This window comes from Desmodus rotundus, chromosome 2 (genome assembly GCF_022682495.2).
Source record: "Desmodus rotundus isolate HL8 chromosome 2, HLdesRot8A.1, whole genome shotgun sequence".
In the NCBI taxonomy this organism is placed as follows: Eukaryota; Metazoa; Chordata; class Mammalia; order Chiroptera; family Phyllostomidae; genus Desmodus; species Desmodus rotundus.
In genome coordinates this window covers 182687785-182715536 of record NC_071388.1, presented here as the reverse complement: position 1 = coordinate 182715536, position 27752 = coordinate 182687785, and the positions used below count along the sequence as shown (strand labels likewise).

General features: G+C 39.6%; 2 protein-coding genes across 4 annotated transcripts in view; one reads left to right on the top strand and one right to left on the bottom strand.

Annotated features, from left to right (window-relative positions):
- The window catches only part of FAM117B (family with sequence similarity 117 member B), a 105363-nt gene that overhangs the window by 53953 nt on the left and 23658 nt on the right, over positions 1-27752 (bottom strand). Inside the window, exon 2 of the mRNA XM_053918949.1 lies at positions 21055-21206. Coding sequence (XP_053774924.1) covers positions 21055-21206 — 152 coding nt within the window. The remainder of the gene's footprint in view (positions 1-21054; positions 21207-27752) is intronic.
- On the top strand, positions 4-3303 carry LOC112307990 (T-cell surface glycoprotein CD1a). Of its 3 annotated transcripts, XM_053918951.2 has the most exons (7): positions 4-228; positions 692-955; positions 1399-1677; positions 1894-1952; positions 2079-2172; positions 2511-2604; positions 2765-3303. In XM_053918951.2, the coding sequence occupies exons 1-7, from the start codon at positions 168-170 to the stop codon at positions 2805-2807; spliced, it is 894 nt and encodes a 297-aa protein (XP_053774926.1). In that variant the 5' UTR covers positions 4-167; the 3' UTR covers positions 2808-3303. The 3 variants fall into 3 exon arrangements, with proteins under 3 accessions (XP_053774926.1, XP_053774925.1, XP_024419952.3); XM_053918950.2 differs by having other exon boundaries at positions 1894-2172; positions 2547-2604; XM_024564184.4 differs by having other exon boundaries at positions 1894-2172.

The following is a 27752-nucleotide window of genomic DNA, read 5'->3' as shown; positions in this document are numbered from 1 at the left end:
GTTTTTTCTTTCTTTTCTTTTTTTTTTTTACTGGGGCGTGGGTGGTGGTGGTTGGTTTGTCTGTTGGTTGAAGGAGGAAGTCAGACAGAAGTATTGTGGGGTAGGTTTATTTAAAACAGAATCAAAGACAAACTTTTCTGAGAGAAAGAAGTAACATCTGTGAAGTAATGCTCTTGTTGCAAATTCCATTGCTAGCAATTCTCCTCAGAGGTGGTGACAATGAAGATGGTAAGAACTATAGCAACTGCACAGTTGGAAGTAAAAGGTGTGTGCGTGTGTATCTGTGTGTGTCTGTGTGGTGTCCTTCGAACACACCTGGAGAGTGAGAATGTCAACATAGTTCCATTCTGAGTATCCCTTCAGTATCACTTTAGGACCCTGTGCTTTCTGAAGGTTGCACAAAGTGGGGGAAAAGTAGGTTTACAGTTGTGAGCATATGAAACAGTTTATTCTTGTGTTATTATTTATTAATTATTGTACTGTTTTTCCTTCAAACAACTGTAAATCTACTTATGCCCCACCCTTTATATAAAGCATGGGGCCCTGGGAAGGTGGATGTCTGCTGAGGTAACTATGGCTTCCCTTATCTCCAGATTCTGAGATTTCCCTCTCTGGCACCTTTCTTTCTTCATTCTCTTTCCTTCCCAATGCCTTTTTTCCCCTTATTCTATTTTTCTCCCCCCCCAAATAGCCTTCCAGGACCAGATCTTCAGAGCCATCTCTATTTCGTACTCATACAACCATTCCTGGGCACAAACTTGGGCCTCTGGTTGGTTGGGTGAGTTGCAGACTTATAGCTGGAAGAGCAACTCTGGTGGTTTTATTTTCCTACGGCCTTGGTCCAAGGGCAACTTCAGCAACAAGGAGATAACAGAAGTGGAAGAGGTATTACAAAGGTTCTACGCTCAATGCCTGCATATACTTCACAACCATGCCAGCCAATGGATGTTTGAATGTAAGTTCCATTACCAAAATGAGGTGGTGCAATGCAGGGTGGGGTATGTGGTCACAATGAGTTTTTTATTCCGATTTTTTCCCGCATTCAATCTCCTTAGCAATCTCTATCTGTACATTCATTGTACCTAATTCATTTCATTCACCCTAGTTATTATAAACATAATTCTCTCACACTAAGTTCTTCCTTATTCTCTTGCTCTCAACATTTATGCCATTTTCTTTTAACAATTTGCTCCTTTCCATTTCCAAAAAAAAAGTCATTCATTTTTTTCACCTTTAAGTACCATCAATTATGTTTTCTCTGAACTTCTGAGCAAACCAAACTTTGTTCCATTACTTCAAATCCCTCAAACTTCTCTCTTCTACTTCCTTTTTTTGCTTCCACTTATTTCATCTTTTTTAACTCCCTCTTTCCTCTAATTTACAATCCCTCTTCTCCAGATCCCTTTGAGATACAAGCAACAGTAGGCTGTGAGCTGCACTCTGGGGAAGTCAAGCTAGACTTTTGGCGACTTGCTTATCAAGGATCAGAGCTCCTGAGCCTCCAGAACAACACATGGTTGCCATCTCCAGAGGGTGGAACTAGAGCTCAGCAGATGTGCACACTCATCAATCACTACACTGTCACCAAGCACATGATGCTCAGGATCCTCAGTGACACCTGCCCACGTTATCTCTTAAGTGCCCTTGATGCAGGGAAGGCAGATCTCCAGAGAAAAGGTCAGTCCCATATCCTTCCTCTAAGAATTTTCTATTCTAAAATTATACCTTCCTACCATCCCTTTAAGTTTAGGATAAGGACTCAAGAGGGAGAGGGATAATGCGTGATGAATTCCCAGAGTGGGACAGATGTGTCTGTGTAAACTGATATGAAGATATGAACCTCCAAGTCTGTGTTAAGAGTCCTTATCTGAGTATTTTTCCTGTCTTCTGCAGTAAAACCAGAGGCCTGGCTGTCCACTGGCCCCAATCCTGGTCCTAACCATCTGTTGCTGGTATGTCATGTCTCTGGCTTCTACCCAAAGCCAATTTCGGTTATGTGGATGGGAAGCGAAGAGGCACAACAGGGCTCTCAACAAAGTGATATCTTGCCCAATGCTGATGGGACATGGTATCTTCAGATTTTCTTGGATGTGGAAGCCACCAAGACATCTGGCCTATCTTGCCGGGTGAGACACAGCAGTCTAGAAGGCCAGGACATCATCCTCTATATGGGTAAGAAAAAACTGTGGTCCACACTGGGAATAGGAGTAGATGGCCCAAGCAGAGCAAAAGAGCCAAATAAAAAATTTGGAATTTATAGACTCCAAACCCAAAGAATGAACGTAATTTGATAAATGAAAGAGTTGAAAATAAGAGACCTGCAGATGTAGGAAGATACTGAGTGTTAGATGAAAGATCCATCTCTGAAGAGGGATGACAGAAGAAACTAATCTCATTTCAGAAGAAAGATTAATGAGGTGAACATTCAAATTTTAAAAAGCAGACGAGGGAAATGTAGTAAACAAGGGGCAGATTTGAAATGACACCCTTGTGTGCACCCAAACCCACAGACCATCCTAACTCCAAGGGCTTAATCATCTTGGCAGTGATGGTCCCCCTGGTGCTACTTCTGACAGGTCTTGCATTTTGGCTTAAAAAGCGCTGGTGAGTTTTTTTTACCCATCTTTCCTTTTCTTTTATCCACTCCCTACTTGTCTTCCCGTATTTTTTTTCTCTCTCAATTCTTTCCCCAGTCCCTTTCCTTTTACTCTTCAATTCTCAACTCCACCTCATGCACAGTAACTTTTATCTCTGTTCTTATTAGGACACACTGTGAACCTCCTCCCACTCTTCTTCCTTTGGAATGAGATTCCAGCAGCCCAGGGACTCAGGACATATTCAAATGCAGCATGGTGATCATATCCTTCCAACTCTCTTTTGTACAACCTTTGGTGGTGTTTACTTATATCTGTTTAATGATCAGTTAGTAATATAAGCTAAATGTAATTTTGCAGGATTTGCTTTCTGGCCCAGTTGAGATTTTAAAACTCATATTTTAACTGGATAAAATGAGATCCTAGTAACCTCTACATATTGGAAAATAAATGAATCTCAGGCCCATTTCAGATGTCACTTCTTTCCGTGGGCTTTCCCTGGTTGACAATTGGAAGCAGTGTCTAACCTCCCACCACATTTTGCAGCATACTTTGCTGAGTTTACTTCTCACTTTCAACCCTTTTGGTGCAGCTATGTAGGTCCCTTTTCCCCTTCCAATTTTTAAGTTTCTTGAGAGAAAAGTCTATGTCTTTTTAAAGTTTGTATCACTTACAAAGTATATTAACTGTATGTAGTATGCTTTCAATAAAAGCCTGTGTTAAGTTTATGTCAAATATATAGTCTTTTCTTATTATTTATCTTCCTGACATGTTTGTACAAGTTGAGGCATTTTATGCTCTTTTTGTTAAAAGTCTTCACACTTTACTAGTTCCTCAGTGACTCTGTGTCCCTGAGGAGAAACACAATTTTGCCTCTAACCATTCTTCTAACCATTCTTGTAGAGACCTATTTATGTGAAATTTTTGCTCCAAGAAAGAGAAAGGCAGGATACAGTCCTCATTATTTACTGTGGATTAGGGACGAACAGCAGAGTTACCACCTTGGAGCTTGTTAGAAATCTATATTCTTGGACCTCACACCTCAGAATTACTGAATCATAACTGCACTTTAGCAAATCAGCAAATGATTCATTAGGTACATTAAAATTTGAGAAGCACTGAAAAAGGTACAGTCTGAGAGGTAGCAGTGCAAGAGTGTCACAGAAGCTTTTAAAAAGAAGATGGTGAAGAAAAGAGAACAGAGTGCTGATTGATAGTCAGGATTGCAGTGAGACCAAAGCAAGGAGTGTACACACAGAACATTCTTACTAGTTATGGCTGTTGTGAAGATACAGTGAACACTAAGTTAATAAATGCTGATCCATTGCTCCTAGGGAAAATACAGAGTTCCTGTGAATCTCTGGTCAGGACATTTTTGTCAACTAATACACAGCTCTGTTTTATGTGTGTTTCTGCTTAAAGAGACCTTCTTTAATGTATACATAATTTCAAATTATTTATTATATGCAGTATTTCTTTAAAGATTTTATTTACTTAATTTTTAGAAAGAGGGGAAGGGAAGGAAAAAGAGAGGGAGAGAAACATCAATCAGTTGCCTCTCATATGTGCCCCAGCCAGGACCAAATCCCCAACTCAGGTATGTGCCCTGAATGGGAATTGAACTAGTGACCTTTTGCTGTGTGGAGTGACATCCAACCAACTGAACCACACTGGACAGAGCTATATGTAGTGTTTTTTAAATAATAAACACCAGCCAAGAGTGTTTAACATCTTCCTGACCATGGGTAATACAATTACAAGTATTTTTGACTTTTAGCCACACAGCTGTGCTATTATGCTTAAATAAACAAAAATGTTCATTATATAGTGAATTCACAAATCTAGCTCCTTTCTCCATCTACCCCTAGCTTCGTTAGAGCATCATAGATGTTATTTTAGCATGTTGTGAGCAGCTCCACATATAGATCAGCAAATTCCTCTTCTTTTTTTCTGCATTTAATGCATTGCTTATTTATTAACAGTGAACTCATGGCCAACAACACTGTAACTCATGCCTGAACAAAGTTTATCTATACATGCATTTCTTCTGTAAGGCGAACTACAGTCTATTTGTGCTTAGGAACACTAGAGAGCTCCTTAGCACTATACTTCAAGGATATTTTAAACACTGAAATTACAAACAAAAAGCACAAAAATGTGGAAAAATGGAGCACTAAATACACCACGAAAGGAACACTTGTTTATAGTTCGGGAACCGAAACAAGGACAGCATCGCCTTGTTCGACCTCAGCACAAATGGCAGTGTAAGTTGAGATATCCATAACTGGACTTCGATTACTTCAGAATTCATTAATTAAATTCCAAAAATAATTCTTAAGCACTTGCTATGCAGCAAGGACAAACTGAATATAAAGTAGTAAGGGAGAGAAAGATCATCACTGTCTTCTGAGCTTGAAAATTTTGCCTTTCTCATTTGATTCCACAAGTCTACTGTTTTCATTGTTGCATCTATCTTACTTTCTTAGTACAGCAACTTATTTGGGTTGAACTAGGGGAAAGGGAATACTTTGTATAGAGAGCTGAGAGAGGGGGACCAGGACAAGGAGAACATCCATATGAACCTAATGCAGGTGGAAGCAGCTACATATATTGAAATTTTTGTAAAATAAAGTGAGATGGGAGTGGGGGGAAAGAAAAAAATAACAGAATGAGGGAGAGTACACTGTGGGACTGCTGCAATCTTCCTACCTGAATTAGGCTGGTTGGTTGCTTCTCTAGATTCCAATCTACCTTGTCACCCATGCATAGCAGCCATGTGCTTTCTGGGTTGATTGACTCCACTCTCGTCTGTACTCTGAACCTGATCAGCCTAAGGCAAGTATGAAAAGGCATCAATTTTCACATTCACCAATACATGCCCCTAACCCCAAATTAAAGTCACACAGAAAATGAATTTCAAAGTGAGAATGGTTAATACTAATTTTTATGACAGGTAATATGAATTAATTTTTCAAGTATGTCATAGCCTTGACAACATGATAGGCTAAAGGGTGGACTGATAACCTATAATTTAAGCCAAATCATCATCTAGATACCACTTATCCTAGCTCAGAGTGATGGTTCAGGACTAGGTATCTGCTCTAAGGTGGTATAGTTTATATGAAGCCTGATTCTTGTGATGGCTTGTAGGAAAAAGAGATGCTCCTTCTTGTCCTGGATGTTACGGTGTGAGGTATAAAGCTTGAAACAATTAAAGCTATTTTTTCAACACCAAAGAAGCAAGCTGAGGATAAATTTATACATGCAAGGCAGAGAAATTATATACTTGAAATCTGTTAAGAGGGTAGAACTTAAGTGTTCTCAACACAAAGAATAAAACAAGTAACTATGTGAGGTAATATACATGCTAATTAACTTAATTTCATGATCATTTCATAGCACATACAAAAATCAAAACATGGAGTTGTAGACTTTAAATATATAAAATTTTCATTTGTCAATTATACCTCAATAAAGCTGAAAACAACAGAAACAAAATGTTTTTTAAAAAAGGCAGAGACAAAAGACCCACAGAAATGTCCAAGTTCAATTCTAATTAAAGCCTGAGTGACCCTGACTTCTCAGCTAGGTCAGCACAAAATTCCCTTTATCCTTTTAGCTAAGCAAATGGGATTCTTTCTTTTCTTTGTGACAGAAACAACCTCTCAGATGTACATGAACCTCAAGGGATTTAGCTAATTGTTACTCTTACAACATTTCTCTTCACTCCTCTCTTCCCTTTATTCTTTTTCTTAAATATATTTTATTGATTATGCTATTAGTTGTCCCAGTTTCCCCCCTCTATTCCTCTCCGCCCTGCACACCCCCTCCCACCTACATTCCCCCCTTTAGTTCATGTCCATGGATCATACAGGTAAGTTCTTTGGCTTCTCCACTTCCTATACTATTCTTAACCTTCCCCTGTCTATTTTCTACCTACCATTTATGTTACTTATTCTCTCTAACTTTTCCCACCCCTTTCCCTCCCACTCCCCCCACTGATAACCCTCCATGTGATTTCCATTTCTGTGATTCTGTTCCTGTTCTAGTTGTTTGCTTACTTTGTTTCTTTGTTTTTTTAAGTTCAGTTGTTAATAGCTGTGTCTTTGTTGCCATTTCACTGTTCATATTTTGGTCTTATTTTCCCTAGATAAGTCTCTTTAACATTTCATATAAGGGCTAGGTGATGATGCACTCCTTGAACTTAACTTTATCTGGGAAGCACTTTATCTGCCCTTCTATTATAAATGAAAGCTTTGCTGGATAGAGTAATCTTGGATGTAAGTCCTTGCCTTTCATCACTTTGAATACTTCTTTCCAGCCCCTTCTTGCCTGCAAGGTTTCTTTTGAGAAATCAGCTGATAGTGTAATGGGAACTCCTTTGTAGGTAACTCTCTCCTTTCCTCTTACTGCTTTTAAGATTCTCTCCTTATTTTAAATCTTGGGTAATGTAATTATGATGTGCCTTGATGTGTTACTCCTTGGGTCCCACTTCTTTGGGACTCTCTGAGCTTCCTGTACTTCCTGGGAAGTCTATTTCCTTTCCCAGACTGGGGAAGTACTCCTTCCTTATTTGTTCAAGAAAGTTTTCAATTTGTTGCTCTTCCTCTTCTCCTTCTGGCACCCCTATGATTTGGATGTTGGAACATTTAAAAAGGCAAAAGATTTATATGATCTGAAGAGAAACCAGAGTATGGATGTTGGAACATTTAAAGATGTCCTGGAGGTTCCTCAGCCTCTCCTCATTTTTTTGAATTCTTGCTTCTTCATTCTGTTCTGGTTGAATGTTTATTTCTTCCTTCTGCTCCAAACCCTTGATTTGAGTCCTGGTTTCCTTCCATCACTCTTGGTTCCTAGAGCATCCTATAACCAGTGTTTTGAACAACCTATCTGATAGGTTGGCTATCTCTTTGTCGCTTAGTTGTATTTTTTTTTTTTCCTGGAGCTTTGATCTGTTCTTTCATTTGGGCCATTTTTTTTGATTGATTGTTTGGGTGTGCCTGTCATGTAGTAAGGGAGGAAACTTAGGTATTTACCAGGGCGGGGCAACCCACGTAGCTGCGTTGTGATGCTGTATGTGGGGGAGGGGTCCGAGAGGGAACAGTGCCGCTTACTCTGCTCTCTGCCAGTTTTCAGTCACTTTCCTTGCTACCCACAAGTAAATTGGGCCCTTCTGGTGCTGATTCCCAGGTGGGCGAATTCCAGTGTGTACATTCTAGGACCCTGTGGGTCTCTCCAACAAACTCTCCTGTGAGGCTGGCAGTTTCTCCCGCTGCTGCCTCAACCCCCACAGGCATTTTCAATCAGAGATTTTGAGGCTTTATTTCCCCATACTGGAACCCTGGGTCGTGTGGTGTATCTGGCTCTCTAGCTGTTCCTCCCGGTTCATCTGCATGAGAATATGGGACTGCCCAGTCCACCAGTCGCTACCTTGCCTGCCCCAGTCCTCCAGCTGCTGCCTTGGCATGAGTCCTCTCTGCCCAGCTGCCTGTCTCTGCCCCTCCTGCCAGTCTGGATGAATGTTTCTTCTTTAACTCCTTGGTTGTGAGACTTCCACACAGTTCGATTTTCTGTGTTCTTGGTTTTTTGTTGTTTTTTTGTTTAATGTGTTGTCCTTATTTTGGTTATGCGAGAAGGCAAAGTGTGTCTACCTACCCCTCCATCTTAGCCGGAAGTCTCCATTTCCTTTATTCTTTGAAATTGGTTTCTTACCCTTTTTTTTTTTTTTTTTTTTAATGTCTTCATTCTGTTAAACTCTCACACTGTCTTGCTTTTTATCTATGTCATCTGGAACGATCCCTTTCCTGAACTCTTTCATGTATTTCTAACAAACCACTAATAAGGAATCAAAGTGCTGGTTCTGCTGCTAAGTAAATGAGTAACTCTGGAAATAGTCTCTGATCTTTCTTGTCTTCTTTAGTTAAATGGAGAGAAAAATACATACTTTCAGTGTTCTCAAAGAGAAGAGAAAAACAATCTAGCACCAGCATATAATAATTCATAAAATGATGCCACAGTGACAGTTAAAAATAATCAAAATGCAAGGCATTTATCATGGAGTTTCTCCTAAAACAGCAAGTTTGTTTCTTTTGTTCATTCATTCATTCATTCATCCATCAATTCCTTACATATTCAGCTTTTACTATTTGTATCACAAATATATTCATTGAAAGTTCTAAATATATGAGAAGTAGCTGTGTCTCCAGGTATTTAAAATACAAGAAATAATGTCTTCTTCTAAGCTTGTTCCTTTTTTGATATTTAATCACTTACAGTCAAACTTCAGAAAACTTTCAGGCCTTTCTTGCCCAGCTTTTTTGGTTACCAAGTTATTCTCTATAAAAATTACTTTTCCTCCCATTGGTGGGCTTTATCAACCTCCACATAGGATAAATATAAAGTTTTCCTATCTCCTAACGCACATTCCTATTGGTTTCCTAAACAAACACTATTTCAGCCACAGTAGGCTCAAGTTGAGGGGATAGTAATTTCCATTACTGAGATCCTCCTCAAGAATCTTCTGTGGTGATCTGTACATGCAGCCTCAGTATCTGAAGGGGGTTGCAGATATAGACTATGAAAAAAGTACATATCTGCACTCACACACTTCTGCTTTCTGCTTTTGTTTAATTTTAAATAATCTGAGATTTTAAAACAATGGTCACTAAAGATTAGTTTTTGCAATCTTACTACCATGCGTTGTTTTTACATAGGTAAGCACAAATTTTTTCTAGGGGGTCATAAATAATTCTAAAGTGACACATATAGGGGATTTTACAGCTTTAAAAGCATTTATTTATAAGTAAGACAGATTAAAAACATATGAGCTAAGATTTTAATTGAGGAAGCTATAAAAAAGAAAATTAATTAAAAAATTAGATGGTAGAAAATTAATTTTAAAATGCTAAAAGTTAAAATAAAAAGCAAAACAAAAATTGATAAATGTGGGTCAAGGTGGTGGAGTCGCTGTATTCACATCCTCCCATGACCACATCGAAGTTACAACTAAATTACAGAACATTCGTCACTGAGTACCGCCTGAAGTCTAGTTGAACGGAAGTCCTATAACTAATATATAGAAGAAACCACATCAAGACTGGTGAGAGAGGCAAAGATGAAGAATGGGCGGTCCCACACCCACATGTGACAGTTAAAAATCAGAAGAGAGGATATCCTGGCTGCAGAATTCCCTCCTGAGGAGCAAGGGGGCCCAGTCCCACATCAGGTCCTCCAGCCCAGGGTTTCAGTGTCAGGAAGAGAAGTTCCCATAATTTCTGGCTGTGAAAACCAGCAGAGGTTGTGGCTGAGTGGGATAGAGGGCTTCTGGAGTCCCAAGCACACCTCTTAAAGGGTCTGCACAAACTTACCTGCTATAGACTCACTCACTTTGTGAGCTCCTAAGCTAGGGTGGCAGCTAGAAAGGTACCAGAGTTATATGAGAATGTACTAAATTGGCCGTCTTTACATCAAAGGCTAGAGGTGCAGCTTTCTCTTAGAAATGCTGGCAGAGGCCACTGTTCCTTTGCTGAGCTCTCCCCCTGCAGATGCAGGTAGGCACCATATCTATCTCCTGGCTAACACCATTCACTCTACCCTGGTGATTCCCTAAGATCCCACCCCACTCAACTTGTAGGCAGAACCAAGACTCTAACAGTGGCTTTACCATACAAATGTCCTGTCTTGCCTCATGCAGCAGACTTTCCTAAAATCTCTCAAATGTTCACAAACCCCAAACATACAGAATTTGGCCTCAACGTGCCCTGCACCACTTGTGAAGTGGACCCAGACTTGGTACTAGTGGCAGCCAGGACTCACAGCTTGGCCTCTCTCAGGCACCACCATGCCCAAGTACAAGGGGCAACCACCAACAAATCTCTTTATAGGTCATACCAGTGGCCCCAAGCAAGGCACAGGCGGTGGCTGTCCTTAGCCTGCACCTCCCAAGAGGCCCAAGAATCAACATATCCAGTACCCAACTTCACACATACCAGAGCACCAGTTCCACAAATGACACACTCAAAAGCAGACTGGGTGGACACCAGAGTCCCACTAAAGTGAATCCTGCTCCACAGGGTAATAGGCCTTTGAACAATACCTTCTCCATAATAGTCATGGCGGTCCTCAAAACCATTCAGGCTGAGGGTCAATTCCTTCCCATTGATATGCCAACAGCAAACAAGGCTCAAATACAACAGGAGGGCACATATGATCCACACAGGACACACCTTGAGCACCTGAGGTGAACAGAAAGAATGTGCCACTTAGCCCCACGGGACACCTGCTATGTAAGGCCACTCTACCAAAACTGGGAGATAAAGGATTCCTACCTAATATATAGAAACAGAGAGGCAGCCAAAATGAGGGGACAAGAAAATCGTATCTGTCCCAAATGAAAGAAGAGAATGCCAAAAAAGGAACTAACCAAAATGGAGACAAGCAAACTACCAGATGCAGAGTTCAAAACACTGGTAGTAGGGATGCTCAATGATCTCAGTGAGAACTTCAATAAAGAGATCATAACCAAAACACTTCATTCCCCCAGGAGCATGGGGTCTCAACCCCATGCAGGGATCCCCCCAACGCAGAGTAACAGAGACAAGAGGAGGAGCCTGCATAGCATCTGGTGGTGAAAATCCATGGGGATTCAGTCTGCCTGGGAGACGAATGAGTCTGCTACAGAGCCAGATGCCACCTTCCCAGGGAAGAACAACCTACTGTTACAGCCTAGGGAGTGCTGCCGGGTCCCTGACTGCTGGCAAGGCCTCTCTGCTGTGGTAGGGTTCCTAGTAGTGGTCTATTGGCTGCACCCATCAGTGACATTTTGGGCCTTCTTTATCTGGAGAGGCTCTTGGCAGAGTCTCAGTGACTAAACTCTGTGGCTTTGGAAAAAGGATCAACTCCCCCACCTCAAGTGTACACTTAGCACCCCCTGACCCAACCTGTTGGATCACTTGGATAGCCTCGTCCTGCTGAGTTCAGCTGCGCAGAGGAATCAGAGTGCTGTACAGAGCTAGGAATTTTGGAACACGTCTCCTGGGGAAGCTTTTGTCCAGGAATCAAACAAGTGGGTGCTGGGTTGTATGGCTACATCGCAAGGGAGACAGTCCTTCTCCCCTGCGAGCTCAGCCCGTGCTACCCTGAGAAGAAGTGCTCACCGCCCCCCCAATGTACAGGCCTGTGAGTAACACCCACAGGGCGAGTCTGTTTGGATCTGCCCTTCCAAGTCCCAGATACCCCACCCTAATGAGCTCAGTTCCACCAGGGGAAGGGATTGTTGCTCAGAGCTGAGATATTCAGAGTGTGAGTCCCTTGGAGGCTATTGTCTGGGACCAGGACAAAGTGCTTAGCCCATTAATGCAGGCTGGGTCAGCATTTTCCCCAGTGGTAGACTATTTTGATCTGTCCTCCAGAGCCCAGTGGCTTTGCCAAGCTAAGCTGGTTCTGCAGAAGGGAAAGCTAGCTACACCCAACCTAAACCCACAGCACGCCTCTTCTAGGAGAACTAGAAGACTCTGGCAGAAATTGAGTGGTGGCTATGGAGTACAGGCTACTTTCCTCTCAGTGAATGCCTGACTGCATTACTCCCAAGTAGGGGACCCATTATGCCCATCTTTTCAACCCCAGATACCCAGACCTACTGGGCTTGCAGCCTGTGGAAGTGTCTGTGAGTTGCAGGCAACCTGAAAAAATATCAAGCATAAAAACATCCACATCACAGGAGTACTAGAAGGAGAGAGTGAGCAAGGGATAGAGAACCTGTTTGAAGAATAATGGCTGAAAATTTCTCTAACCTGGTGAAGAAAAAAGTCACACACGTTCAGGAAGCACAGAGTCACAACCAAGATGAATCCAAAGAGGTCCACATCAAGACACATCATAATTAAAATGTCAAAGATTAAAGACAAAGACAGAGTCTTTAAAACAGCAAGAGAAAAGCAGTTAGTTACCTACAAAGGAGCTCCCATAAGGCTGTCAGCTGATTCCTCAACAGAAACACTTCAGGCCAGAAAGGACTGGCTTGAAATATTCAGAGTAATGAAAAGCAAGGACTTGCAACTGAGATTACTATTCAACAAGGCTATCATTCAAAAATTAAGGCAAAATAAAGAGCTTCCCTTACAAAAAAGCTGAAGGAGTTCATTACCACCAAACCAGTATTGCAAGAAATGTTTAAAGGGCTCGCTTTAAGAAGAAGAAAGAAAAAAATAATACCAATGACTATGTTTTCCCATTCAGTGGGATTTCTTTTTATTTAGTTTATGGGTTCCTTTACTGTACAAAAACTTTTTAATTTGATGTAGTCTCATTTTTAATTTTTTTCTTTTGTTTCCTTTGCCTGGGAAGATATAGCTGATAAAAAAAATGCTACAAGCAATGTCTAAGATTTTGCTGCTTATGTTTTTTTCTAAGATTTTTATGGTTTTGGGTCTAACATTTAAGTCCTTGATCCATTTGGAATTTATTCTTATGTGTGGTATAAGAAGGCAATCTAGTTTTATTTTTCTGCATGTATCTATCCAATCTTCCCAACAACATTAATTGAATAAACTGTCTTTAGCCCACTGAATATGCTTGCTTTCTCTGTTGAATATTGACTATAAAGGTGTCAGTCTATTTCTGGGCTCTCTATTCTCTTCCATTGATCTATGTGTCTGTTTTTATGCCAGTAACTGCTGTTTAAAAAATGGACAAAGGACCTGAATAAACACTTCTCCAAAGAGAATATACAGATGGCCAATAGACACATGAAAAGATGCTCAACGTCACTAATCATCAGAGAAATGCAAATTCAAACTACAATGATATACCATCTCACATCTGTCAGAATGGTCATCATCAATAAGTCAACAAACAACAAGCACTGGCCAGGATGTGGAGAAAGGGAACCCTTTTGCATTGTTGGTGGAAATGTAGATTTGTGCAGCCACTGTAGAAAGCAGTATGGAGATACCTCAAAAAAATTAAAAGTGGATGTGCCTTTCGACCCAGCAATCCCACCTCTGGGAATGTATCAGAAGGAACCCAAAGCACTAATTTGAAAGAATATAAGCACCCCATATTCACTGCAGCATTATTTACAATCACCCAGATATGGAAGCAGCCCAAGTTATCGGTCAATAGATGAGTGAATAAAACAACTCTGGGACATTTACACAATGGAATTCTACTCAGCTGTAAAAAGAAAACATTTTACCCTTTATAACAGTATGGATAGACCTAGAGGACATTATGCTAAGTGAAATAAGCCAGTAAGAGATAGACAAATACCATATAGTAGAGGGATTGAGCAAAAAAAGAATGCACTTATGGACATGGACAACAGTGTGGTGATTGCTTTGAAGAAGGGGAGATAAGGGGACTAAATGGCAATGGGGAAAAAAATACAGTAATGATTAAATATACAACAACAACAAACCAAAGTGATGAAAAGGAAGGACCTACAACCTAGATTACTCTATCCAGTGAAGCTATCATTTAGAATCAAACGGCTGATAAAATGCTCCCCAGATAAGGTAAAGCTAAAGGAGTTCATCATCACCAAACCATTATTATATGAAATGTTAGAGAGACTTAGTAAAAGAAGATCAAAACTATGCAAATTAAAATGTCAAGAAATACATAACTATCAACAATTGAATCTAAAAAAACTAAGTAAACAGGCAGAACAGAAAACAGAATCATAGATATGGAAAACATTGGGATGGTGGCCAGTGGGAAAGGGAGTCTGTAGGAATGTGGGAAAAGATGAAGGGATTAAGAAGTACAGATTGGTAGTTAGAGAATAGGCAGAGGGATGTTAAGAGCGAGCATAGGAAATAGAGTTACCAAAGAAACTTATACGAATTACCCATGGACATGAACTAAGGATGGGGCATTGTCAGAGGGAGTAGGGAGTACTGGGAGGAAGGGTGCAAAGAGAAAACTGGGGCAACTGTAATAGCTTAATCAATTTAAAAAATTGAAAATAAAACTATATAATCACCTCCAGAGGTACAGAAAAAAGCATTCAATATATTTTAACATACATTCTGATAAAAACACTACCAACTCAGAATTGAAGGAAACTTCCAATATGTTGTCATACAGCCTACATATGATATATTTAATTTTGAAGTACTAAAAGCATTCCAGTGACAATCAAAAACAATATGTCTAACTACTATATTCTTCACTGTTTAATAAAATAATCCAAGTCTTAGCTAATCCAGTAAAGCAAAAATAAGAGAAAAAGAAATAAAAATTAAAGAAATAATTGTAATTATTTGTAGATTATATGATTGTATACAAAAAATAAAAATAAAAAAATATTGAGAATAATGAGAGCTCATAAACTTTTCTAGGTATCGATATATAAATAAAAATTATAAGGATTTAAAGGAAACAGGCAATTTCTTTTTCAGATAATATGATCTCTACCTTAAAAACTGACAGAATAAAAAGCAAACCATTAGAGGTAACCCCAAAATTTAGTGAGGTACAATATCTAAACAGAAAATAAATATTAAAAATATCAACAACACCCCCTTTTAAAAAAAGATTTTATTTTTAGAGAGAAGAAAAGGAAAGGAGAAAGAGAGGGAGAGAAACATCAGTGTGTACTTGCCCTCCCGCGTCCCCAACTGGGGACCTGGCCTGCAACCCAGGCACATGCCCTGACTGGGAATTGAACTGGCAACCCTTTGGTTCACATGCCCGTGTTCATCCCACTGAGCTACACCAGCCACGCAAACATCCCATTTTTATACAAGCAACAAACAAATATTATGAATGGTGTCATTTTAGAAACACAATCTACAAAATAGCTAAATATTAGCTAAAGAAAGAATATACAGGAATTCTACAGTGAAATTCTAAAAACTCTTAAAAATTACAAAAGTGTCTCTATTAACTGGAGTGGCATGGGATGAGTTATTATTATAAAAACATGTCTCTGTACATTACTCTATAACCTGTAAATTTCTAGTGAAATTTTAGCTGGATTTTTTAAAGAAAATTAGTGAACTTATTTTTTACTATTACATGGTACAATAAATGATTACAAATATCTATACCCTTTTTGAAAGAGAAAAGTGAAGGTTTATTCACAAGTCCTGAATGCAAAATACTCCAAAGTTGGTAGAATATAATATAGTCAGATATCTTTATGACCTATTAGTGAAGAATTAGTTCTCAAACTAAATTTCCAAATTATTGTAGAATTCTAGAGTCTTACTTAGAAATGGTCTATGCTGGGTTCTTCCCCCATTCTCCATGCACACAAACCTGTTCCAGTTAACCAGTAAGCCCTAAATGTATTTATGCCCCTCCCTGGGGCCCGTCACTAAGTCAAATACTACCAGACAGGGATTCTGGTTTTTCCACCTCTTTGAGGATAGGAATGGGCATGTCCAGGTTGGAGGTGGACAGCACAAACTACTGTTCTACTCTTTTGCACATTGTTGCTACTGTACCACAAACTGTATACAATTGATGGACTAAAAATAAAATTAAGAGTGAAAATTGTTGAATTTTACTTCATAAAGTTAAGGCTTTCTCTTCTACGAAAAAAAATTAAACTTCCGGCCAAGATGGAGGCGTAGGTAGAAACACTGTGCTTTCATCACACAACCAAAACAAGGAGAACAACAATTTAAAAACAAAAACCAACCAGAACTGACAGAAAATCGAACTGTTTGGAAGTCTGACAACCAAGGAGATAAAGACAATACATTCATCCAGACCATTAGGAGAGGCAGAGACAGGCAGCCCAGCAGTGAAGACTCACTGCAAGGCGGTGGCTAGAGGACCAAGGTGGGCAAGGCCGCAGCTGACAGAGGCAGCGGCTTGTGGAGCCGGTAGTCCCACATTCACGTGCGGATAAAACGGGAGGAACAACTGGGGAGGGAAACCCACTATTCAACCCAGGGCTCCAGTGCAGGGAAATAAAGCCTCAAACCACCGACTGAAAACACCTGTGGGGGTTGAGGCGGCAGCAAGCCCACCCACCCAGGAATCAGCACCAGATGGGCCCACTCTGCTTGTAGGTAGCAGGGGAAGTAACTGAAATCCAGCAGAGAGCTGAGCAAGTGCCATTGTTCCCTCTAGACCCTTCCCCCAAATACAGCGTCACAATGCAGTAAAGTGGGTTGTCCCGCCCTGGTAATCAACTAAGGCTCTGAACCTTACTACATAACAGGCCCGCTGAGATAAAAAAAAAAAAAAAAAAAAAAAAGGCCCCAATGAAAGAACTGATCAAAGCTCCAGAAAAAATATAACTAAGCAACAAAGAGATTGCCAACCTATCAGATGCACAGTTCAAAACACTGGTAATCAGGATGCTCACAGAATTGGCTGAATTTGGTCGCAAATTAGATGAAAAAATGAAGGCTATGCTAAGTGAAATAAAGGAAAATGTACATGTACAGGGAACCAATAGTGGTGGGAAGGAAACTGGGACTCAAATCAACGGTGTGGACCAGAAGGAAGAAAGAAACATTCAACCAGAAAAGAATGAAGAAACAAGAATTCAAAAAAAAAAAATGAGGAGAGGCTTAGGAACCTCCAGGACATCTTTAAACGTCCCAACATCCAAATTATAGGAGTACCAGAAGGAGAAGAGGAAGAGCAACAAATTGAAAACTTTCTTGAACAAATAAGGAAGGAGAACTTCCCCAATCTGGGAAAGGAAATAGACTTCCAGGAAGTACAGGAAGCTCAGAGAGTCCCAAAGAAGTGGGACCCAAGGAGGAACACATCAAGCCACATCATAATTACATTACCCAAGATTAAAGATAAGGAGAGAATCTTAAAAGCAGTAAGAGGAAAGGAGAGAGTTACCTACAAAGGAGTTCTCATTAGACAACTAATTTCTCCAAAGAAACCTTGCAGGCAAGAAGGGGTGGGAAAGAAGTATTCAAAGTGATGAAAGGCAAGGACTTACATCCCAGATTACTCTATCCAGCAAAGCTATCATTTATAATAGAAGGGCAGATAAAGTGCTTCCCAGATAAAGTTAAGTTCAAGGAGTTCATCATCGCCCAGCCCTTATATGAAATGTTAAAGGGAAATATCTAAGGAAAAGAAGATCAAAAATATGAACAGTGAAATGGCAACAAAGACACAGCTATTAACAACTGAACTTAAAAAAACAAAGAAACAAAGTAAGCAAACAACTAGAACAGGAACAGAATCACAGAAATGGAAATCACATGGAGGGTTATCAGTGGGGGGAGTGGGAGGGAAAGGGGTGGGAAAAGTTAGAGAGAATAAGTAGCATAAATGGTAGGTAGAAAATAGACAGGGGAAGGTTAAGAATAGTATAGGAAGTGGAGAAGCCAAAGAACTTACCTGTATGATCCATGGACATGAACTAAAGGGGGGAATGTAGGTGGGAGGGGGTGTGCAGGGTGGAGAGGAATAGAGGGGGGGGAAATGGGACAACTGTAACAGCATAATCAATAAAATATATTAAAAAATTAATGTGTGGAAAATCGAGGGACGTACTTGGAATGCTAAAAATAAAATGTATTTTTATATCTCATACATTTATAAAGAGTAATATGTGATGGTCTTTAAAAAATGCTGAGTTAAACAGATCAATAAATGAAGCACACATATAAATACCTATTCTTTCAATTAAAGTTGTACTTAAACTCACTGGTAATTAGACCAATGCAAATTAATATAAGATCTCTGTTTACACCATCAAATTAGCAACATCAGAAACCTACAGTATTGCTCAGTATTTGCAGGGCTGTGGGAGAGATGGGAATCCCCATGCACTGATAGTGGTGAAGTAATTTTGGAGAGTTTGTAGCAATATTTTGTCTAATGATGTACATGTTCACCCTATGATCCCACTTCTGAATATGCAAAATAGAAAATATATACCCAAATCCATGAGAAACATATATAAAGGTGTTTTCCATAGCATTTGAATGGTAGTGAGGTGTTGAAAGCACGCTGGATGTTCATCCGTATGGGAACACCTAAGTAAAATGAGGTAGATGCAAACTATGGAATTCTATGCAGTAGGTAGAATAACAGAATAAACACAGAGTAATTTAGAAGGTCTTTAAAAGAATGCTGAATAAATTGTTAATTAATGAATTATACAGTACAATACCTTTTGTTGAAATGAACATTGTACATATCAAATAATACCACATTTTTTAAGAATACATGGAAGCAGAAGAATAACACTTGAACACACATTATAATGTGGGGAAGAAAAGAAAATTGGAATAAATAAAATAAATATTCATATTTTAGAGAGGAAGTTTGTTCAAACTTCCATGACCCATAAATGGAGAAGATTAACCCAACAATGTGTACTTTAGATTCCAAGGGCAAAACCCACACACAAAAAATTGGAGAATGTTTAATAATGCTCTATAGTACAGACGGGATTGGGATAATGGGTTGCCCCATAGATAATACCTTCCCAGTAAAATGGTGCATCTGCTGTGGAAAATAATTTGGCAGTTTCTCTGAAAGCTAAACGTATGACCCAGCAATTTCACGCCTAGGTACTTACCAAAATGAACTGAAAGCAGGGATGCAAACAGATACCTGTATACCAATGTTCATTTCAGCATAATTCACAATAGCCAGAATTTGTAAACAACCCACGTGTGAATTAACAGGTAGATGAATAAACAATATGTGGTGTTTCCATACAATGGACTACTACTCAGCCATGAAAAACGACAAAGTTCTAATACACGCTACAACATGAATCAACCTTGAAACATTATGCTAAGCAAAATGATCCAGATACACAAGGGCAAATATATTGTATAAATATCTAGAATAGGCAAATTCATAGAAACAGAAAGTTGAATAGTGGATACCAGAGGCTGGAGAAAGGACAGGGAGTTACAGGGTCTCTATTTGGGGGAATAAAGAAGTTTGGAAGTAGACAGTGGTGATGGTTGCACAATGTTCTAACTGTAATTAATGCCACTAAATTGTATACTTCAAAATGGTCAAAATGGCAAATTCTGTTACATATATTTTCTCAAATTTTAAAAACCTGACTCAATTAACTAGCACACATATATGAGGGAATCAACAGAAACAGTCAGTCTCTATTAAAGTGCTGGGATCAAGCAACCATCAGTGTATAAATTTTAGGTCTAAAAGGAGATGTACCTTAGTTGATTTTTAACAACCAGTACAAAGAATTTTTTAATTCTTTAAGTGACTTTCATCCTTCACTAGCAATAAAGCTTGAATTGTTCTTCTGCTCACCCATTCCTTTGCAAATACTGCTTCAGTGTTTATTATGTCAAGTACAGTACCAAGTCGCAGGGATGAAAATATAGAAATAAACAAGACAGACAGAGTTCCTGCTTTAATGAGTTTGCCATCTAATGAGTATAAGATACATTAAATAAATAATTACACAAATATTTAATTAATCATAATAATGGATGCTATGGAAGAAACTATACCAAAGTAAGATGTAGTCATCAACTGGCTTCATGACGTTGGACCTAAACTTCCTCAAAACAGAAGCCAGATCTAAATAATTTAAGATCCTTTAGTAAAAAAAAAAATTATAAATCTAAAAGTCTTTGCTTCCAGAGTCCCTTTGTTAGGATATTCACATCTATAGTCTTAGCAAAGTAATGTAATCCCCATCTAAGAACACATAAAGATTTTTGGCACAAAAATGCAGTTACATATTCACTTAATGTCATACAGGTTCTGTGACTTTAAGTGAAATGACGTATAACAAAACCAATTTTACCATAGTTTAATTGATATAAACAAGAATTAAGTTTCTACAACATCTAATCAACATCATAATGAAATGACAGTATTAAAAGGACCTGATGTAGAAAATTAGGTGGAAAGTAAAGTAATTCTTACTCTTACAAATTTTTAAGTCCAAATTCCATATTAAAATATGGTGATATTCTAAACTATAAAGAATAAGCAGGAGAAGTATGTCCATAAATTATGCCCATGAACGGGAATTACTTTGGGAACTGTTTTAAAGTGCACATTCCCAAGCCTCAACCAAAATCTACTACAAAATATCTGGATGTCAGGGCTGGGAATGAATCCACACTTTTGATAAGTTTCTCAGGTTATTCCAATACACACTAAAGTTTTAAGAATTTTGATCACAGACTAGATTAATAATATTATAAGAAATGGTTTCAACCCTGGCTGGTGTGGCTCAATAAATTGAGAACCAGACTGCAAAGCAAAGGGTCGCTGGTTTGATTCCCAGTCAGGGCACATACCTGGGTTGCAGGTCAGGTCCCCAGTAGGGGGTACACAAGAGGCAACCACACATTGATGTTTCTTTCCCTCTCTCTAAAAATAAATGAGAGAAAGAAAGGAAAGGAAAGGAAAGGAAAGGAAGGAAGGAAGGAAGGAAGGAAGGAAGGAAGAAAGGAAGGAAGGAAGGAAGGAAGGAATAGTTTCAGTGTAAAACATTTCAGGATAAAACCTTTAATACACCTACCTGTGTAGCTTTGTCTCTCATGCACGGAGCAGCTTGCCCATGACTATCACGAGGCCACTGCCCTGCAAGATACGGAGCAGCAAGTGTATCCAGAGAGGAAGTGCGGCGAATAATTGTAGAGGGGCTTGAGGAAGGTGGTCGTGTTTTGTCACCTAGATTTAAGACAAATATATTTATTTTAAAAATAGATAGACAAGAAAACAAAACAGAAACTAAGTTTTAAGCTACACAGGGGTTTTCTAACAAATGTAAAAAAATAAATAATAAAAAGGAAATATAAGCTGTTGATTCAAACAAACTTGGATGAATCTCAAAGGAATTATACTGAGTAAAAACAGTCCATCTCAAATGTATGCTTTCATTTATATAGCATTTTTGAAATGACAAAATCTTAGAAATGGAGGAAAGATTACTGGTTGCCAGGGATTAGAAATAGGAGAGGAAAAATAAAGTGCTCGAAGACAGCCAGGTGTTATAAAAGGGCAACACACAGGACCCTGTGATAAGGAACTATTCAGTATCTTGACTGAAGTGGCTGCTATATAAACAAAGAAGAGTAAACAGTAAACAATTCCAAACACAAGTGACTTCTGGACAACATGGAGGCATTGGTAGTTACACTTTGCCTCCTCACACAACCAAAAGAAGGACAACAACAAATTTAAAAATGAAAAAAACCCCTAACTGCCAGAAAATCAAACTGTATGGAAGTCCGATGACTAAGGAGTTAAAGAAGAAACATTAATCCAGACCAGTAGGAGGGGCATAGGACATAGGCAGCTGAGGCAGAGAGGTCACATAGCAAGGAGGCAGCTGGTGGACCAGGCAGTCCCACAATTGCTTGCAGATGAACCAGGAGGAACAACTAGGGAGTGAAACAGACCACGCAACCCAGAGGGTTCCAGCACCGGGAAATAAAGCCTCAAAACCTCTGACTATAAGTCTGTGGGGGTTGTGGCAGCGGGAGAAACTCCCTGCCTCACAGAAGAGTTTGTTGGAGAGAGTCACAGTGTTCTAGGAACATACACAAACCCATCCACCTGGGAATCAGCACCAGAAGGGCACAATTTGCTTGTGAGTAGCTGGGGAGGTAACTGAAAACCTGCAGAGAGCTGAGCAAGTAGCATTGTTCCCTTTTAAACCCCTAACCCACACACAGTGCCACAACACAGCTATGTGGGTTGCCCCATCCTGACAAATACCTAAGGCTACACCACGTACAACATAACAGGTGGGCCCAGACAAAGAAATATGGCCCAAATGAAAGAACAGATCAGAGCTCCAGAAAAAATAAAACTAAGCAACGAAAAGATAGCCAACCTACCAGATGCACAGTTCAAAACACTGCTAATCAGGATGCTCACAGAAAAGATAGACTATGGTCACAAAATAGAGGACAAAGTGAAGGCTATGATAAGTGAAATAAAGAAAAATGTACAGGGAACCAACAGTGAATGGAAGGAAACCAGGACTCAAATCAACAATTTGGACCAGAAGAAAGAAAGAAACATTCAACCAGAACAGAATGAATAAAGAAGAATTCAAAAAAATGACAAGAGGCTTAGGAACCTCAGGGACAACTTTTAATGTTCCAACATCTGACATAGAGGTGCCAGAGGGAAAAGAGGAAGAGCAACAAATTGAAAACTTATTTAAACAAATAATGAAGGAGAACTTCCCCTATCTGGCAAAGGAAATAGACTTCCAGGAAGTTCAGGAAGCTCAGAGAGTTCCAAAGAAGTGGGGCCCAAGGAAGCACACACCAAGGCACATCATAATTACATTACCCAAGATTAAAAATAAGGAGAGAATCTTAGAAGCAGTAAGAGAAAAGGAGACAGTCACCTACAAAGGAGTGCCCATAAGACTATCAGCCGAATTCTCCAAAGAAACCTTGCAGGCAAGAAGGGGTGGGAAAGAAGTATTCAAAGTGATGAAAGGCAAGGACCTACATCCAAGATTACTCTACCAGCAAAGCTATCACTTAGAATTGATGGACAGATAAAGTGCTCCCCAGATAAGGTCAAATTAAAGGAGTTCATCATCACCAAAGCCCTTATTACACGAAATGTTAAAGGGACTTATCTAAGAAAAAGATGACCAAAACTATGAACAGTAAAATGACAACAAACTCACAGCTATCAACAACTGAACCTAAACAAAACAAAACAAACAAATAAAAAAAACCGTAAACAAACTAAGCAAACAACTAGAACAGGAACAGAATCACAGAAATGGAAATCACATGGAGGGTTATCAGTGGGAAGAGGATGAGGGAAGAATGAAGAAAAAAGTTACAGGGAAGAAGAAGCATAAATGGTAGATACAAAATAGAGAGAGTTTAAGAACAGTACAAGAAATGTGGACGTCAAAGAACTTATATGTATGATCCATAGACATGATCTAAGGGGTGGGGGTAATAATGCTGGTGGAGGGGAATAAAGGTGAGAAAAAAATGGGACAACTGTAATAGCATAATCAATAAAATATATTTTTAAAAACAGTGTGTTTTTTAAATATATTTATTGATTATGCTATTACAGTTGTCCCATTTACCCCCCCCACTCCACTCCATCCTGCCCAACCCCTCCCTCCCACATTCCCCCCCCATAGTTCATGTCCATGGGTCATACTTATAAGTTCTTTGGCTTCTACATTTCCTACACTATTTTTACCCTCCCCCTGTCTATTTTCCACCTATCATCTATGCTACTTATTCTCTGTTCCTTTACCCCCCTCTCCCCCTCCCACTCCCTTATTGACAACCCTCATGTTCTACTTGTTTGCCTAGTTTACTCTCGTTTTTGTTTTATGTGTGGTCGTTAATAACTGTGAGTTTGCTGTCATTTTTACTGTTACTATTTTTGATCTTCTTTTTCTTAGGTAACTCCCTTTAACATTTCATATAATAAGGGCTTGGTGATGATGAGCTTCTTTAACTTGACCTTATCTGAGAAGCACTTTATCTTCCCTTCCTTTCTAAATGATTGCTTTGCTGGATACAGTAATCTTGGATGTAGGTCCTTGCGTTTAATCTTGGGTAATGTAATTATGATGTGCCTTGTTGTGTTCCTCCTTGGGTCCAGCTTCTTTGGGACTCTCTGAGCTTCCTGGACTTCCCGGAAGTCTATTTCCTTTGCCAGATCGGGGAAGTTCTCCATTATTTGTTCAAATAAGTTTTCAATTTTTTGTTCTTCCTCTTCTCCTTCTGGCACCCCTATAATTCGGATGTTGGAACGTTTCAAGATGTCCTGGAGGTTCCTAAGCCTCTCCTCATTTTTCCAAGTTCTTGTTTCTTCATTCTTTTCTGGTTGGATGTTCCTTTCTTCCTTCTGGTCCATACCATTGATTTGAGTCCCAGTTTCCTTCGCATCACTATTGGTTCCCTGTACATTTTCCTTTGTTTCTCTTAGCATAGGCTTCATTTTTTCATCTGTTTTTCGAACAGATTCAACCAAGTCTGTGAGCACATCGATAACCAGTGCTTTGAACTGTGCATCCGATAGGTTGGCTATCTCTTCGTCGCTTAGTTGTATTTTTTCTGGAGCTTTGAAGTGTTCTGTCATTTGGGCCATTTTTTTGTTTGTTTGTTTGTCTTGGCGTGTCTGTTACTTTAAGGGGCGGAGCCTTAGGTGTTCACCTGGGCGGGGTAACGCTGGTTGCTGTGCTGTGACGCTGTACGTGGGGGAGGGGCCGAGTGGGGGCAATGGCGCCTGCCTCACTCTCCTCCGGATTTCAATCTTTCACTCTGATACCCACAATCAAACTGGGCCACTCTGGTGCTGGTTCCCGAGTAAGTGGGCCTGTGCACACTCTAGGCCCCTGTGGGTCTCTCCAACAACCTCTCCTGTGAGGCTGGGAGTCTCTCCTGCTGCTGCCCCAACCCCCAGGGGCGCTTTCAATCAGAGGTTTGAGGCTTTATTTCCCCGAGCTGGTCTGCTTCGCTGCCCGCCGTTTGTCCGGTTTATCTGTGGGCGAATGTGGTGCCGCAGGGTACTACCTGCCACTCTGCCAGCCCCACTCTCCGCCACTCTGAGTCCGGCCCTCTGGGTTTATCTGTGCAAATGTGGGGCCGCAGGGTCTGCTAGTGCTCAGACTGCCTGCTCCATTTGTCCCACACTCCGCCAGTCTCAGTCCCGCCACAGCCACTCGAGTCCTCTCCACCCCGGTCCCCGTCTCCGCCCCTCCTACCAGTCTGGATGAATGTTTATTTTCTATTTTCTCGGTGTTGGTCCCCCTTGCTGTTCGATTCTCTGTCAGCTCTGGTTGTGCGAGGAGGCGCAGTGTGTCTACCTACACCGCCATCTTGGTTCCCCGCCTGTATTTCTTAACAATTACATTTTTTTCTCTTAGAATTACTGCTGGTTTGTTATTTCTGAAATTATGCTTTGAACTTTCTAACATTATAGCATAGTATTTATTTACCAAATCAAGATGTTGGTTTAAAAGGTAGAAAAATATTTCTACTTTAGATGCCCCTTTTCCAATCTGTTCTACCAATTTTCCCATAGCACTCAGTCCATTCATTTATGAGTGTATATATTCTCTGTGCTTCCCTTAAGACTAAAACATAATCTTATAGCTGACAATCTTAGAGGTGCTTAGAAACAAGAAGGGGGAAACTTCTAGTATAAATTATGTTTTATTTTTATGTTCTTTCAAACCATCCAAGCTTATTGGTATGATACCCATTTTTAATGGATATTCAATTTTGGCTAAATTATACTACATAATACTTTAAAAGATTTTTAAAACATAGGCCTCAAAATTAAGTAGACATGAGTTGAAACTGTGCATTTAGCAACTCTCTGAAATAGTAAATTACTTACCTCTCTGAGCCTGAGTATCTCATTTCATAAATGAGAAGAAATACAGTCTAATTTGTAGACATGCATCCAATGTATGAGGCATGAATTCAAATATTCCTTTCCTCCCTCTTTCTCTGCTGATGAAGAAAATGGACCCCAAATCCACTGCTCTATACAACACTTAATGTTGTTTTATTCTTTTTATTTTCTATTGAATTTATTTGCATTACGTTGGTTAATAAAATTACATAGGTTTAAAGTGTACAATTCTGTAATACATCATCTGTATATTGTATTGTGTGTTCACCACCCCGTCATTTCTCTTTCCATCACTCTTTATGCCCCCTTAACCATCTCCTGCCTCCTCCAACCCCAATTCCCCTCTTGCAATGACCATACTGTTGTCTGAGTTTTGTGTGTGTTTTTTTGCTTAATCCCTTCACCTTTTTCACCTTTTTCACCCAGCCCTCTCACCTCCACCCCTCTGAAAGCTGTGAGTCTGTTTCTATTTTGCTTGTTAATTTTGTTCATTAGAATCCACATGTAAGTAAAATCATACAGATAATGTTCTTTTAAAAATACTTATGTCAAAAGAGAACTGTTATTACTAATCTCTCTTTATAACTATAGAACAGAATTTTTTTTAATTGGACATCCTAAATGTTTGGGGCTCTACAAGTTTCTTCCACTGACTCAATCCTCACTGGTTTTTGAAGCCAGCAGTTGTGGGGACTTATCTTCCTGGCACTGGAACGCTGCTGGGTGTGAGGCTGGGATTCCTCGTTCCTGAGATATCCTTCCTGAAGATTTTATTTGTTTATTTTTAGAGAGAGGGGAAGGGAAGGAAAAAGAGAGGGAGAGAAACATCAATGTATGGTTGTCTCTCGTGTGCCCCCTGCTGGGGACCTGGCCAGCAACCCAGGCATGTGTCCTGACTGGGAATCAAACTGGCAACCCTTTGGTTCATAGGCCCATGTTCAATTCACTGAGCTACACCAGCCAGGGATCCCTCCTGAATTTCTATCCACCACACATGGATGGGCTACTAGCCCATTCCATGTCTCCACCCCTTCTACCAGTCTGGATGGATGTGGTTTCTTTAAATCCATAGTTGTCAGACTTCCATTCAACTCAATTTCTGATGGTTCTGAGTGATGGTTGTTCTATAATTTAGTTGTAATTTTGATGTGGTTATGCAAGGAGGCAAGCCATTTACTTACCTATGATGCTGCCTTGACCGAAATGCCACAATATTTTAAAAACCGATGTGGCAGTTTGAGCCTGTCTGACTCTTCTAGTCTTCTGTCCCTCCCATCCTCATCAGAAATTATGTGAGAGAGAGAGAGAGCGAGTGAGCGAGAGAGAGTGAGAGAGTGAGAGAGAGAGAGAGTGCGAGCGCGCGTGCATGTATGGTATGTTATATTGTGTGTTTGTAGCTGTGTAGCGCTTATTAAATTTTTACCAACAAAGTATTCTTCCAGTGCAAACTGTATGAGTCAACTGATATTTTTATTAATTTATTAAGGACCATAAGTAAACTATTTCTGAATTTTTCAATGTTACATTCATTTTACTAACATAATTATCTTCTGTTTCTGTTGCTTTTAATGTGAAGTTTACACTCAAGATAGAAGTTTCTTTTGATTATATCAAATTTTATCAAGCATAAATTTATCATCAGTTTTTAACGTATAAAGATTTAATATATATGAGCATTAGAACATAAAAGGAGGCAAATGATTTCTACTTTTCACAAGTATATGAAAAGTTATGTATGTGTACTGTAATTCTCCTAGCAACCAACAAAATATCTGTATAAAGAGATAAGTCCAAAAGCCAACATACAAATTTAAATGGATTACTAAAAAACATTCAAGACATCCAAAACAA

Excerpts from the sequence above, each read along its gene's own strand:
- LOC112307990 (XM_024564184.4), top strand. The coding sequence starts at position 168 with ATGCTCTTGTTGCAAATTCCATTGCTAGCAATTCTCCTCAGAGGTGGT. Across the intron at positions 2,173-2,510 it reads GGACATCATCCTCTATATGG|ACCATCCTAACTCCAAGGGC; the intron begins GTAAGAAAAAAC and ends CCAAACCCACAG. Across the intron at positions 2,605-2,764 it reads TTTTGGCTTAAAAAGCGCTG|GACACACTGTGAACCTCCTC; the intron begins GTGAGTTTTTTT and ends TGTTCTTATTAG.